Source organism: Asterias amurensis, chromosome 6 (genome assembly GCF_032118995.1).
Source record: "Asterias amurensis chromosome 6, ASM3211899v1".
Lineage (NCBI taxonomy): Eukaryota > Metazoa > Echinodermata > Asteroidea > Forcipulatida > Asteriidae > Asterias > Asterias amurensis.
The window spans coordinates 14,956,931-14,968,878 of NC_092653.1; the positions used below are offsets into that span (position 1 = coordinate 14,956,931).

Below are 11,948 nucleotides of genomic sequence, written 5' to 3' on the forward strand. Positions count from 1 at the left end.
TCCAATGGCTTTTAAAATGGAGGACAACTTTGTGTTGTACATTGTGGAACATGAACTCTGGGAGAGCCTCCAAACGGAGTCAACACATGTTGATTGACCCAGTTATTGAACCTCTACTTGGAGTAAGGTCATGACCTTCATGCTCAGGTTGTTTGCTTATAGTGTGTGTGTACCAAACGAGCCAAGGTGGCTGGAAATAATTTGGTCTTTAACATTTTAAAGGCACTGGAAACAATAGTAATTACTCAAAATGATGATTGTTAGCAATAAAACTGATTTGGTAATGAGTAATGGAGAGCTGTTGATGGTATAAAACATTGTGAAAACGGCTCCCTCTGAAGTAGTGTAGTTTTTGAGAAAGAAGTAATTTCTCACTCAAATAATAAACGGCTTCAGCTGAAGCCTTTTATTATTATGATCTAAAACTAAAGCACACAAAGTTGTGCCACAAGGCCTCGTGGCACCCAATACAAGGATGTTTTTTCTTTTATTATTTTCTTGCAAATTCAAATTTTTACAGGTTTGTTATTGCATGCGCATAGAACACTGGTCTTTGACATTTACCAAACGTGTCCAGTGCCTTTAAGCAAAATTAAACGGAGAACCAGGCATAATCTATATACATTGTACACGTAGCATGAACCTTTGCCTGGTAATCTCATTTTGCGAAAAAAAATGTGTCTATGCTCAGTGAATTTTTCTGCTTAAAGGATTTGGGTACTTTTTGTAACACAAAACACAATGACAACAGATTTACATCAACTTTACACCGTTTGAAGATAATGATAGTAGAAAGCATACCTTAAAATATAAGTTGCTGAGGTGCTGTAATTTTTGAGAAATGAGTAAAACAATGTCATGAAAATATGTTTTTACATGCTAAAATAATTTTCGTCTCATGATCACTGAGACAAAACTTATTTTCATGACATTGTTTTACTCATTTCTCAAAAACTACAGCACCTCAGTAAGTAAGATTTTCAGGGAAGCTGTGGACATTGTGTTTTTGTCCTACAAAAAGTACATAGACCCTTTAAAGGAACACGTTGCCTTGGATCGGTCGAGTTGGTCTTTGAAAAGCGTTTGTAACCGTTTTTTATAAAATGCATATGGGTAGAAAGATGTTGTAAAAGTAGAATACAATGATCCACACAAACATGCCTCGAAATTGCGTGGTTTTCCTTTTAACTTGTCAACTAACATGTCGGCCATTTATGGGGGTCAAAATTTTGACTCCCATAAATGGCCGACCATGTTAGTTCGCTTAGTAGAAGGAAAACCACGCAATTCCGAGGCAAACGTGTGGATCATTGTATTCTACTTTTAAAACATCTTTCCAACCATTTGCATTTTATAAAAAACGGTTACGAACGCTTTTGTTTTGACCAACTCGTCCGATCCAAGGCAACGTGTTCCTTTAACACAGAAAGTTTGAATCAGTACTATGCATGCCAAAATTAAGCAGATAAACACCTACAGCATTTTAGCTGGCCACTTTTTTTTCCCTATATAAAAGTTGACTGGAACTGAAATTTAACCTTCAACTGTAAGAACAATTATACATGTAAGCAAAGAGTTTTGATGTGTTACCTATTGCAGTGTTTGTTCAGAAAGTGGCAATGAATTACTATTTTACTTATGATTGCATAGACAACTTGAGCACTAAATGTGACATGATCATCTGGGCCCGATTTTATAAAGCCTGTAAGCACAAAAACTTGCTATTTTTTATAAGCACAGGAAAATATTGCTTAACATAAAACAGGTTACCAGCCAAAAATACCTTACATGCAAGTGTAAATTACTGTGACTGGTGCTCCACTTAATTTCTGCTCAGCAAAGATATTTGTCAAGCAGTATGTTTTGCTTAACAGCTTTATGAATTGTGCCCTGGTCACCTGAAAACTGTCCTGCTTACCGACACATAAGGGTCTAGGGTTTAATTGGATTTCTTGTCACTTGGAAGCTCTACTTTCTCAGCCTTCTTCTGAGCTCTACTCTTTGTGGTCTGGTACAATGACTTTAAGTTGTAATCACCGATGATGTTATCCTGTAAAGGGGAAAGAAAATGATTGCTTTGAGATTTTTTTAACATACAAATTTGTTCTTCTCGTTGTTTTCTTTGTACGCACTGTTCAAGTTACTGTACAGCGCTTTGATCATTGTTAAACACGCTTTATAAATACTTAAATTATTATAAAGGAGACTTATAATTCGCAATGTCTGTCACATAGTGACACTCCTGCTGCAGATTTCCCAAAACTTTATGCAACTGCATAAGTCCACTTGCGCAACATTTATGGCGTAAGTTGCTCCATAAACGTTGCGAAAGTGGACTTACGCAGTTGCGTCAAGTTTGGTGAAATCGGCTGTGGGGGAATAAACCCTAACAAAGCTGACATCTTGAAACCTAATACAAACAAACTGAAGTGAACCAACTTATTGAAAGAGACTGGTTTTGACTTCTTTCTTTCTTGAACATATTGAATGCTAGGTAGGAAGTGTCCTTTCTCAGTTTGATGAGTAGTGAGTTCCATGGGGCATGTACATATACAATGTAGGGAAGGAATTCCAACAGACAGAAGTTCCGCAGTGGACACTATTGGTAATTACTCAAAATAATTATTAGCATAAAACCTTACTTGCTAACGAGCAACGGGGACAGGTTGATATAATAAACATTGTGAGAAACGGGTCCCTCTGAAGTAACGTAGTTTTTGAGAAAGAAAGAATTTTCCACGAATTTGATTTCGAGACCTCAGGTTTAGAATTTGAGGTCTTGAAATCAAGCATCTGAAAGCGCACAACTTTGTGTGACAATGGTGTTTTTTCTTTCATTATTATCTCGCAACTTCGACGACGCTAAGATTTTCACAGGTTTGCTATTTTATGCATATTATGTTGAGATACACCAAGTGAGAAGACTGGTCTTTGACAATCACCAATAGTGTCCAGTGTCTTTAAGGCAATCATGATCCTATTCAGAAGTAGATTAATGAGCACGATCTCTTATTATCTGAAGAAATTAACAGCTAATATGTTGTTAAAGACACTGGACACTAATGGTAATTGTCAAAGACCAGTGTTCTCACTTGGTGTATCTCAACATATATGCATAAAATAACAAACCTGTGAAAATTTGAGCTCAATTGGTCGTCCAAGTTTTGAGATAATAATTGAACAAAAATACCCTTGTCACACGAAGTTGTGTGCTTGCATATGCTTGATTTAGAGACCTCAATTTCTAATTCTGAGGTCTAGAAATCAAATTCTTGGAACATTATTTCTTTCTCGAAAACTAGGTTACTTCAATGGGAGCCGTTTCTCTCAATGTTTTATACAGTGTATTATCACCCTCTCCTCATTACTCGTTACCAAGTAAGGTTTTATGCTAATAATTATTTTGAGGACTTACAAATAGCGTCCGCTGCCTTTAACATGCAGAAATAAAAAGGTTTGAATTCAGAAAAGTCTTAATCCATGATAACCCACCTTAGTGAAATTATGTTTGACAATTGCTCCCTTGCTATTCTTGCCGGGTTTTCTTAATGTTTCTTTCCCGCCTTCAAAGAGCACAAGCGTTGGTAGCTGTTGTGATAATGATGATGCATCTACTCTATATCTACATAAACAAAAGGAGAAATAATCAGAAATTTAAGAGAACATGTACGTAGGACTGTTATTGTTTTTCTAACTAAGTACAGTAATTTCTGTTTCTGTTTCAATTAAAGGCAGTGGACACTATTGGTAATGACTCAAAATATTTATCATCATAAAACCGTGGTTATGAGTAATGGGGAGAGGTTGATAGTGTAAGACATTGTGAGAAACCGCTCCCTCTGAAGTGACGTAATTTTCCACGAATTTGATTTTGAGACCTCAATTTAAGAATTTGAGGTCTCGAAATCAAGCATCAGAAAGCACACAACTTTGTGATGACAGGGGTATTTTTTTCTTTCATTATTATCTTGCAACTTCGACGACCGATTGAGCTCAAATTTGCACAGGTTTGTTATTTTATGCATACATGTTTGTTGAGATACAGCAAGTAAGAAGAATAGTCTTTGACAATTACCAATAGTGTCCACTGCCTTTAACATGTTTAACACACACAACCTACCTGTGAAAATGTCACTAAAGGTCAGGGAGCATTTGAGGGTCGTCAACAAACAACATTTGAGATAATACATGTAGGAATGCTTATTTTTGATTGTGAAAATCTATAATTGCAATTAATTTGAAAATAATTTGGGGTCAAACAGGGAAAAGTTTACTGGAGCAGGGTTTGAACCTTTAACCTTCCAGGGTTGCGAAAATTATCTCATCCAACAGTGGACCAAAATTGTATTACAATCGAGCACAGCTGATGGCTTCTCCTGTCTACCATTCTCATTGAAGCACCTTGGGCAAAGGCTCTTCTCTAAAGGCAATTCCAAGCAAACATGGACAGAACACCAAAAACTTTCTTTCCACTTAGAAGTTATAGCTAACATATGAAACCAATTTATTTTTAGTTGTTGACAAGGAATGAACCCAATTTTTCCAAATAAGAACTCAGCTTGGGCTCCATGCAGGCGTGGCTACATTGTCTGGAAAACTGTAAGGCGACTGACCGTAATGCAAATGACCATGGTTTTGCCATGTATACCTAAAAGTTCAAGTTGTTGACCATTTATAAGTATCTTGTTGGATACTCATGTATAAGAGTTGTGTGTTACATCATGGAGGAAGGAAGAGAAGGAGCTCGAACGACCCGCAAAACCGCAGAGTAACAAAAGAATACCCTGACAATGCCCCTGTCTGATCAGTGGAAAAAGATAGGAGACCTCTAGCTGGACGGCCGATTAACGAGCAGAATTAGATCTCTTTGTACAGATTGTGCGGTACCGCCGCTCTGCACCGTTGCCTTCGTGTAAAGTTGAATCATTGGAGACAAGAATTGTGAATATATACATTTTCATTTACCATTTGTGGTGTTTCGCTGAAACATCATGGCATATTTTTACATTTTTTGTGACTTTCCGGTCAATAGCGGTGGATCAAAATTTGGGTATAAGCACACGAGGGTGGTTGGTATTCAATTGTGTTAATCGTTAAGGTGTACAGTAGCGTCCACAAATGTTATCGCGTCTCAATAAAAGTAGTTTTTCCTCTGTTATATCCATACGACATAGGACGCCATAGTTTGGCGAAGAACCAAGTGCGCACGCGCAAATTCACAAACGCCAGGTCGCCCATTGTTTGTGTAAGGTATGTGGGTGATTACGAGGTGTCGTTAAACGATGCGGTACCACGGGTTCGACTTTTGAAGTCCATTCGTTCGAGCTCCTTCTCTTCCTTCCTCCATGGTTACATATAGTAACACTTTCGCAAGCTTTTTGATATAGGAAATTTTTGAATTGTGACAAGTGTTTTTTTTTACCATGTCCTTTTTGTGTAATGCGACTGACCGCTTTTTACAACGTTATAACATCCAGAGTACAAAGCCCACAACATTTCTAATATCATCACTTCAAAGCCTTGGGTGTCAAGTACCAATTAGTCTATAAACTTAGTGGAAATAATATCTCACATAGAACTTCTAGCACCAAGATCGAGAAATGACACTGAAAAGTGTAATGCGACTGACCGTGGAATTACCCCTAAGCATATGTGGGCCTCAAATTACCACTGTTGTTAGCATGGTGAGGCATGGGTTGGATGTCTTGAGAAGCCCAACAATAGGAGGGTTTATAGTGAGTTTAACCAAAGTCAAGACATAGCTCAGGTTAATACACTTACTTTTTTGCAACTTCTGCATATCTGCCGATGTCTATTTTACCAAACTTCAAGTGCGTGTGAGAATATCTGCAAAGTTGAACAAAAAACAAGACAATCAACACTACAATAACAATTTGCTGAAATGGTACTACTTGTAAACGTTTAACAAGACGTCAATCAATGGTCAATGGTTCATCTGACAGCATCTGGTCAGGCAGATATCTGGTGTTGTTCAAATGCCCCGAAGTGTGATGTCAGATCTTTAGGCTAAACACTAGACCTTTATTATGCTGACACTATCTCATGTCTTTGTTCATTGTATCAAACTTAACCAGCAAAGAATAAAAACATTCATTGCATAAAAATGAACCAGACGTTTTTCCCTTCAAGTCTCAGTTTGTTTTACATTGAACCAATTGTGAGAAAATCAAGATGGCCGCACTATGATAGAGGTCTATAGTGTCTTCTTCCGAAACAGATCACCTTTCCCTAAATGAGCACTTTCATGTAGAAGAATCAAGGATGATTACGTTCAATAAACTTACTTTAGGGATAGATCTGCATATATCGGGGCGAATATTTGGCAGTTGTTAGACCACGGTGTGTAGAATTCAATTAGCCATGTGACTCTGGGAGAGGAGACCAGCTCTTCCTGTTAAAACAAATAATAGTTTGTGGTAATACTGACATTCCTCATTTTGCACAAAAATTCATCAGAATTTAACAGACGCCTAACTACATATGTACATCTGGGCCAAATTTCATAGAGCTGCTAAGCACAAAAATTTGCTTAGCATGAAATTTCTTCCTTGATAAAAACAGGAATACCAACCAACATTTGTTGCATATTGCTTGTTACTGGTATTCAGCTGTTGTTTGCTCATCCTAAAAATCATGTGGAAATTTGGTTGGTAATCCTGTTTTTATCCAGGCAGAAATTTCATGCTAAGCAAATTTGTGTGCTTAGCAGCTCTATGAAATTGGGCCCAGGGCCGAGTGATAGAGCTGCTTAAAGGAACTGGACACCTTTGGTAATTTTCCAAGTCTGTGTCAGCTTTACCAATCCTGTACACAATGTGTACAACTACATGTACGTGTACATGTAATAACCATTTGAGGAGGAATGACATGGTGACAAGAAGTGTTGGGAATGAATGCATGAAAATAAGAAGGAAAATTATCCATAATAATTTTTTTAATGTACTAAATGTAAGTAATTATAAGATGAGAAATAAACTACATTCAAAAATTGTGAAAACAGAAAAAATACAAAATACTGAGTTTAGGAAGGACATTACATGTACTACAACAGTAATCAAATTATAGGCAAACGCAAAAACTTAAATTCGAGACCAAAACAAAGTTATGATGAGTCTTTATGATAAAGAAATACATTGTACACTACATGTAGCATGGAAAAACAAATATGATCTGGTCCATGATAAAAGGACACATATAATTATACAGATATAGTAAACAACTTTAAGACTAGGGGTTTAGAATTAGAAGTTTTAGTCAAAATCAGACAACTTACTTCTAAGGTATCTGCACTGAAGTAGGTGACATTTTGCCGTCCACAGTAGATTGGCTCAGGGAATACGATCAGTACAACTGCAAAAACACCAAGGAAATCAACTAACGCTATTTGCCAAGTCATCAGAGCAATCAAAATCTATACGGCAAACTTGCATCATGCCTGGAAGATTAAGGAAAGCCCGCTTTACCGTGCCTGCTCTCTGCATTGATATTTATGCGTTCCGCGCATGCGCTCGTTCCTTTAAAGCACAGAGAAAGAAGCTAATATTTTGAAAGACAAATAAATTAAAAAAACTCAGATTTTCCAATTTATTTTTGAAAATAATAATACAGTGCTCAAAATATGAACCCGTGTGCAATAGGAACATGAATAGTTAAAATTCAGGAAAACTTGCTAATATTTTGAAAGACAAATTAAAAAAAACCTTCAGATTTTCAATTTATTTTTGAAAATAACAATACAGTGCTCTCAATATAAACCTGTGTGCAATAGAAACATAAATCAGGTAAAACTTGTGATTTTCACACAACTCTATTCGCCGGGGGCAACCCCGGGAAACACCGCCAAGCCCTTTCACACTTACAATGTACACAATGTACATGTACCCCGGAAAATAGTCATATCCTACAGCCACCCCCGCTCTGGAGTAGGGGCAAGTGGTAAGACTCTGAGTATTCTAGAAACGTGCAATCAGAACCCCTCTAGAGTATACATTGTAGACCTACTGTACAAGTACAATAGGCGGGAACAGTATAAAAGTGCACCCAGGTAACCTTGAGGGGGAAACCAACTCCTGGGGCCTCCCCACTGCTGTATTCCACCAGAATAGTGAGAAAAAGGATGTTTTCCCTCCAGCATCAATTTGGTTACATTGACTTCAGGCCTGAAATTACACGGAGGCCACAACCTTCATTGCCCTGGTCTTGGCCTTAGTGCCCCTTCAAATGTTTCCCATTGACTTTAAGATTTTCTTATGGAAGTGCCCTTTTCAAAATGAAAATGGCCTTGCCCTCTCAAAGATGAAATTCCAGGCCTGTGACTCTATTTAATGGTTCAGCAGAAAATGGTATAAGAGGCACCACTACTTACCTAATACAAGGGCGACGAAAAGAATTGCATATCGGAAGTCAGAGTAAAAGAAGAGGAGAGCGTTGGCCACCTTCGTGAACATGAACATCTTCTGGATGTACTGTCTGAAGGACGGTAGCTTGCGGTTCTTGACGACAAGGATGCACCCGAGGAAGAACAGAACGTTGGTCTCATTCTGAAATGACGATAAAACAATAATGGAGATAATTATTTTGTGGATTTTACCAGAACACCTCATTACCTAACCCGAGTCCTGTCAGCAAATATCCACATTTTAACATGTTTAAAGGCAGTGGACACTATTGGTAATTACTCAAAATAATTATTGGCGTAAAACCTTTCTTGGTGATGAGTAATGGGGAGAGGTTGGTGGTATAAAACATTGTGAGAAACAGCTCCCTCTGAAGTACCATAGTTTTCGAGTAAGAAGTAATTTTCCACGAGTTTGATTTCAAGACCTCAGATTTAGAATTTGAGGTCTCAAAATCAACCATCTAAAAGACACAACTTTGAGTGACATGGGTGTTTTTTTCTTTCATTATTATCTCGCAAGTTCGATGACCAATTGAGCTCAAATTTTCACAGGTTTGTTATTTTATGCATAATGTTGAGATGCACCAACTGTGAAGGCTAGTCTTTGACAACTACCAATAGTGTCCACTGCCTTTAATTAATGGATCTGAATCACCCCAAGTTTGTATATTCAGCGCCTTGAATACCTTGTTTGGTAGATACGTGCACTATAAGACTTTGATATTATTATTATTATTAATTAAGCCTCATTATCACAATGTAATAAGATATTTAAATGGATGTGACTTTTTAAGGTGAATGTAGTGTAATGTGATTGACTGGACAAAACATGGAAAAGTTTCCGTATGGCGCCACCACTTTTTCATTCGAAATAAAATAAAATAAAATAATATAGTATCTAATTTACCTGATTGATATATCCCTTTTTGTAAAAATGAGTGAAAAAGTGGTGGCGCCATACGGAAAGTTATCCCAAAACATGACTGACGGGACACATTTTGAGGTGTCATAAATATTTTCTTTACTAATCAGTGAACCATTTTTTTTTTCAGTTGAGGCCAATTGGATAAGAAGATAGATTAAACTTTGATTTTGAACACAAAATATGCAATTTAAAATGTAACAAATAAGCAAACTGTTTTATACCTAAAAAAAACATAATTTGTTTTCATCATATAAAAGCGTTCCTTTGTTTTGCAAACGTTCTACGTGTTACCAATTTCCCTGTCTTCACATCTGAACATGCTAAACAAACAAACAAACATACAAACTACATACATGACATAAGGTTTATAGCCATTCAGAAACGCACTGCATTGTGGGAAGGAATATGGGGCGGTTACTATGCAGTTTGTACGACTCGCGCACGCAACGCCCATACCTTTGTGTGGGATCAACAGCGCCCTCTCTTGATATTTTGCTATTCGCGATAAACCTTATAGGCCTAGTACATGTATCGTAGGAGGTCCTGTTTTCGAGGTGTCCCTAATATCGTGGCAAATCTTTTACCTCTCTGTGCGTGATGTAAACAGTCCCAAGATAACAATTGTGTGGTTTTATTCGCCAAGCAAAGAGTCTCCTCTTCTTTGACCAAAACTTAGAAACACGTAAGGCTCCACTGGTCATTTGCACTTGTAAATGCAAAAAGTTTGGTATTTTAGGCATTTCTACAAGGTACACAAATATGTCATAATGTTGAGGCCATATAAAAATATTTGCCCACCGAAAAAGTTTCATCAAACGCTATTTCAATTCACAATTCATGATGATCAAAATCATGTGACTGAATGTTTTGCTGAGCATTCTTGAAAAAAATACCGAGGCTTAAAGAAGCCTGTGCCTTATATCATTTTCTAATATTTTTGGAGATTTTTATTTTGTAACCCTCGTATCAATACTATTATTTATATTAAAATTTAAACATCAGCTTGTTGATTCAATTATCACTGTTTATTTATACGCTTTATTATAAATATTAAGAAAAAAAATAGAAAAAAAATAAATAGAAATCAGATTTTGAAGCCAGTAATTATTCACACTTTTTATATTTTTATTTTTATTTTTATTTTTTGCAAGTTACCATGGTAATTTTAAAAATTTAATAAAAAAATATTTTGAATAAAATGAAGGGAACTGCTGGCTATACAGTCATACACAGAGTCTCAAAGAACACTTGTAGTCACTGCAGATGTTTCTTCCATGTATGGCTTCACCGGGAAACCATACTTTCTCGTTTGCCGTGAAAACAGGAAAAACTCAAAACAAATGGAAATGGGGCCAGTTGAAGTCATCCAAGATCGGTGTGTGGTGTGAACATTTCAATGTCCATCAAGTTTTAATACATGTTTGCATACTTCGTATTAACAAATGAAGAAAATTAGGGCATCGGTTGATATATGGCATCATTATTTTTTTCCCAATTCAAAGAAAAAGGCATAATAGCGTGATAACTGGTAAGCAGAGGATACTTGTTGTATGTACACACATGTATTGTAAGTTGAGAAATTGTGATTTATTGTGATTTGACTCCTTGATTCAGGCATTGCATTGTTATTGTAGCAATTGCATGGTGGAGGTATCAATATGGTTTGCGCATGGTTTGCGGTAACACCATCAGACCATGGAGGAAAAAAGACCATAATCATGACCAATTGAAAATTGGCACAGGGGTCGAAATTAAGTGTATTTCCATGGTAGTCAGCAGGGCTAGTGACCAATAATTTTTAGTAGCCCTGATTAGATTTTGGTAGCCCGAAAGACACATTATGTCTCGCGTCACGGCTCAAACTTTACAATACACCAATAACATACATGTAGTTCTTTATTGTTTGTGATGATGATTTTTGCATAATTTTTCCACTAGCCCGTCGGGCTATCAAACTGGAAAAATGAGTAGCCCGGCTGTAAATCTGGTAGTCCCGGGCTAGCGGGCTAGTGGCAATTTCGACCCCTGTGGCAACTGCCACCGGCCAGATGCACAATAAACTGTAATACTAAGTGTAGAGTTTGTTCTTTAATTTTGGTAATTCATGGTATTTTTAGAGAATCATCTTGCTTTATATAGAATATTCTAGAATCAAGACAGTTCACTTTAGCTAAAGAACAAGTTAGAAAATATAGCAAGAAAAAGACAGTTCTCTGTAAAGAACAAACTCAAACTGTGTTACCGCTTTCTTTGGTGTCGGAAATAGACAACTTGCGGTTGCCGGATGCGACAAATTAAGTACACAATGTCCACTCACCCAATCAAGCTGACAAGGATCTCCATTTGCTGCATTGGAAAACAGGGTTGTGCAAAACGGCCGAAAAGACCTTAGAAATAAATACGAGACGGACAGCAATAAATTGCATATGTAGTACGCACTAAAGTAATACTGTAAGTCCCCAAAGTCCAACATGTTGAAGTTTAAACTGCACGAAATGCTGTAGTCTGACTTCACACAATCTACACGCTCGCTAAATGGCCCCTGTTATTTGATTGGGAAGTTCTGTCGCTAACTGTGTATACAAATAGTAACGATTAAAAAAA

At 37.0% G+C, this 11,948-nt stretch overlaps 1 protein-coding gene across 1 annotated transcript; it reads right to left on the reverse strand.

The window, feature by feature from the left end:
* Positions 1–1,345: 1,345 nt before the first annotated feature.
* LOC139938529 (thioredoxin-related transmembrane protein 2-like) lies at positions 1,346–11,865 on the reverse strand. The gene is made up of 7 exons (XM_071934098.1): positions 11,662–11,865; positions 8,387–8,561; positions 7,295–7,371; positions 6,306–6,412; positions 5,782–5,847; positions 3,493–3,622; positions 1,346–2,050 (listed from the first exon to the last, which is right to left on the reverse strand). The coding sequence occupies exons 1-7, from the start codon at positions 11,815–11,817 to the stop codon at positions 1,940–1,942; spliced, it is 822 nt and encodes a 273-aa protein (XP_071790199.1). The 5' UTR covers positions 11,818–11,865; the 3' UTR covers positions 1,346–1,939.
* Between the last annotated feature and the right edge of the window lie 83 nt (positions 11,866–11,948).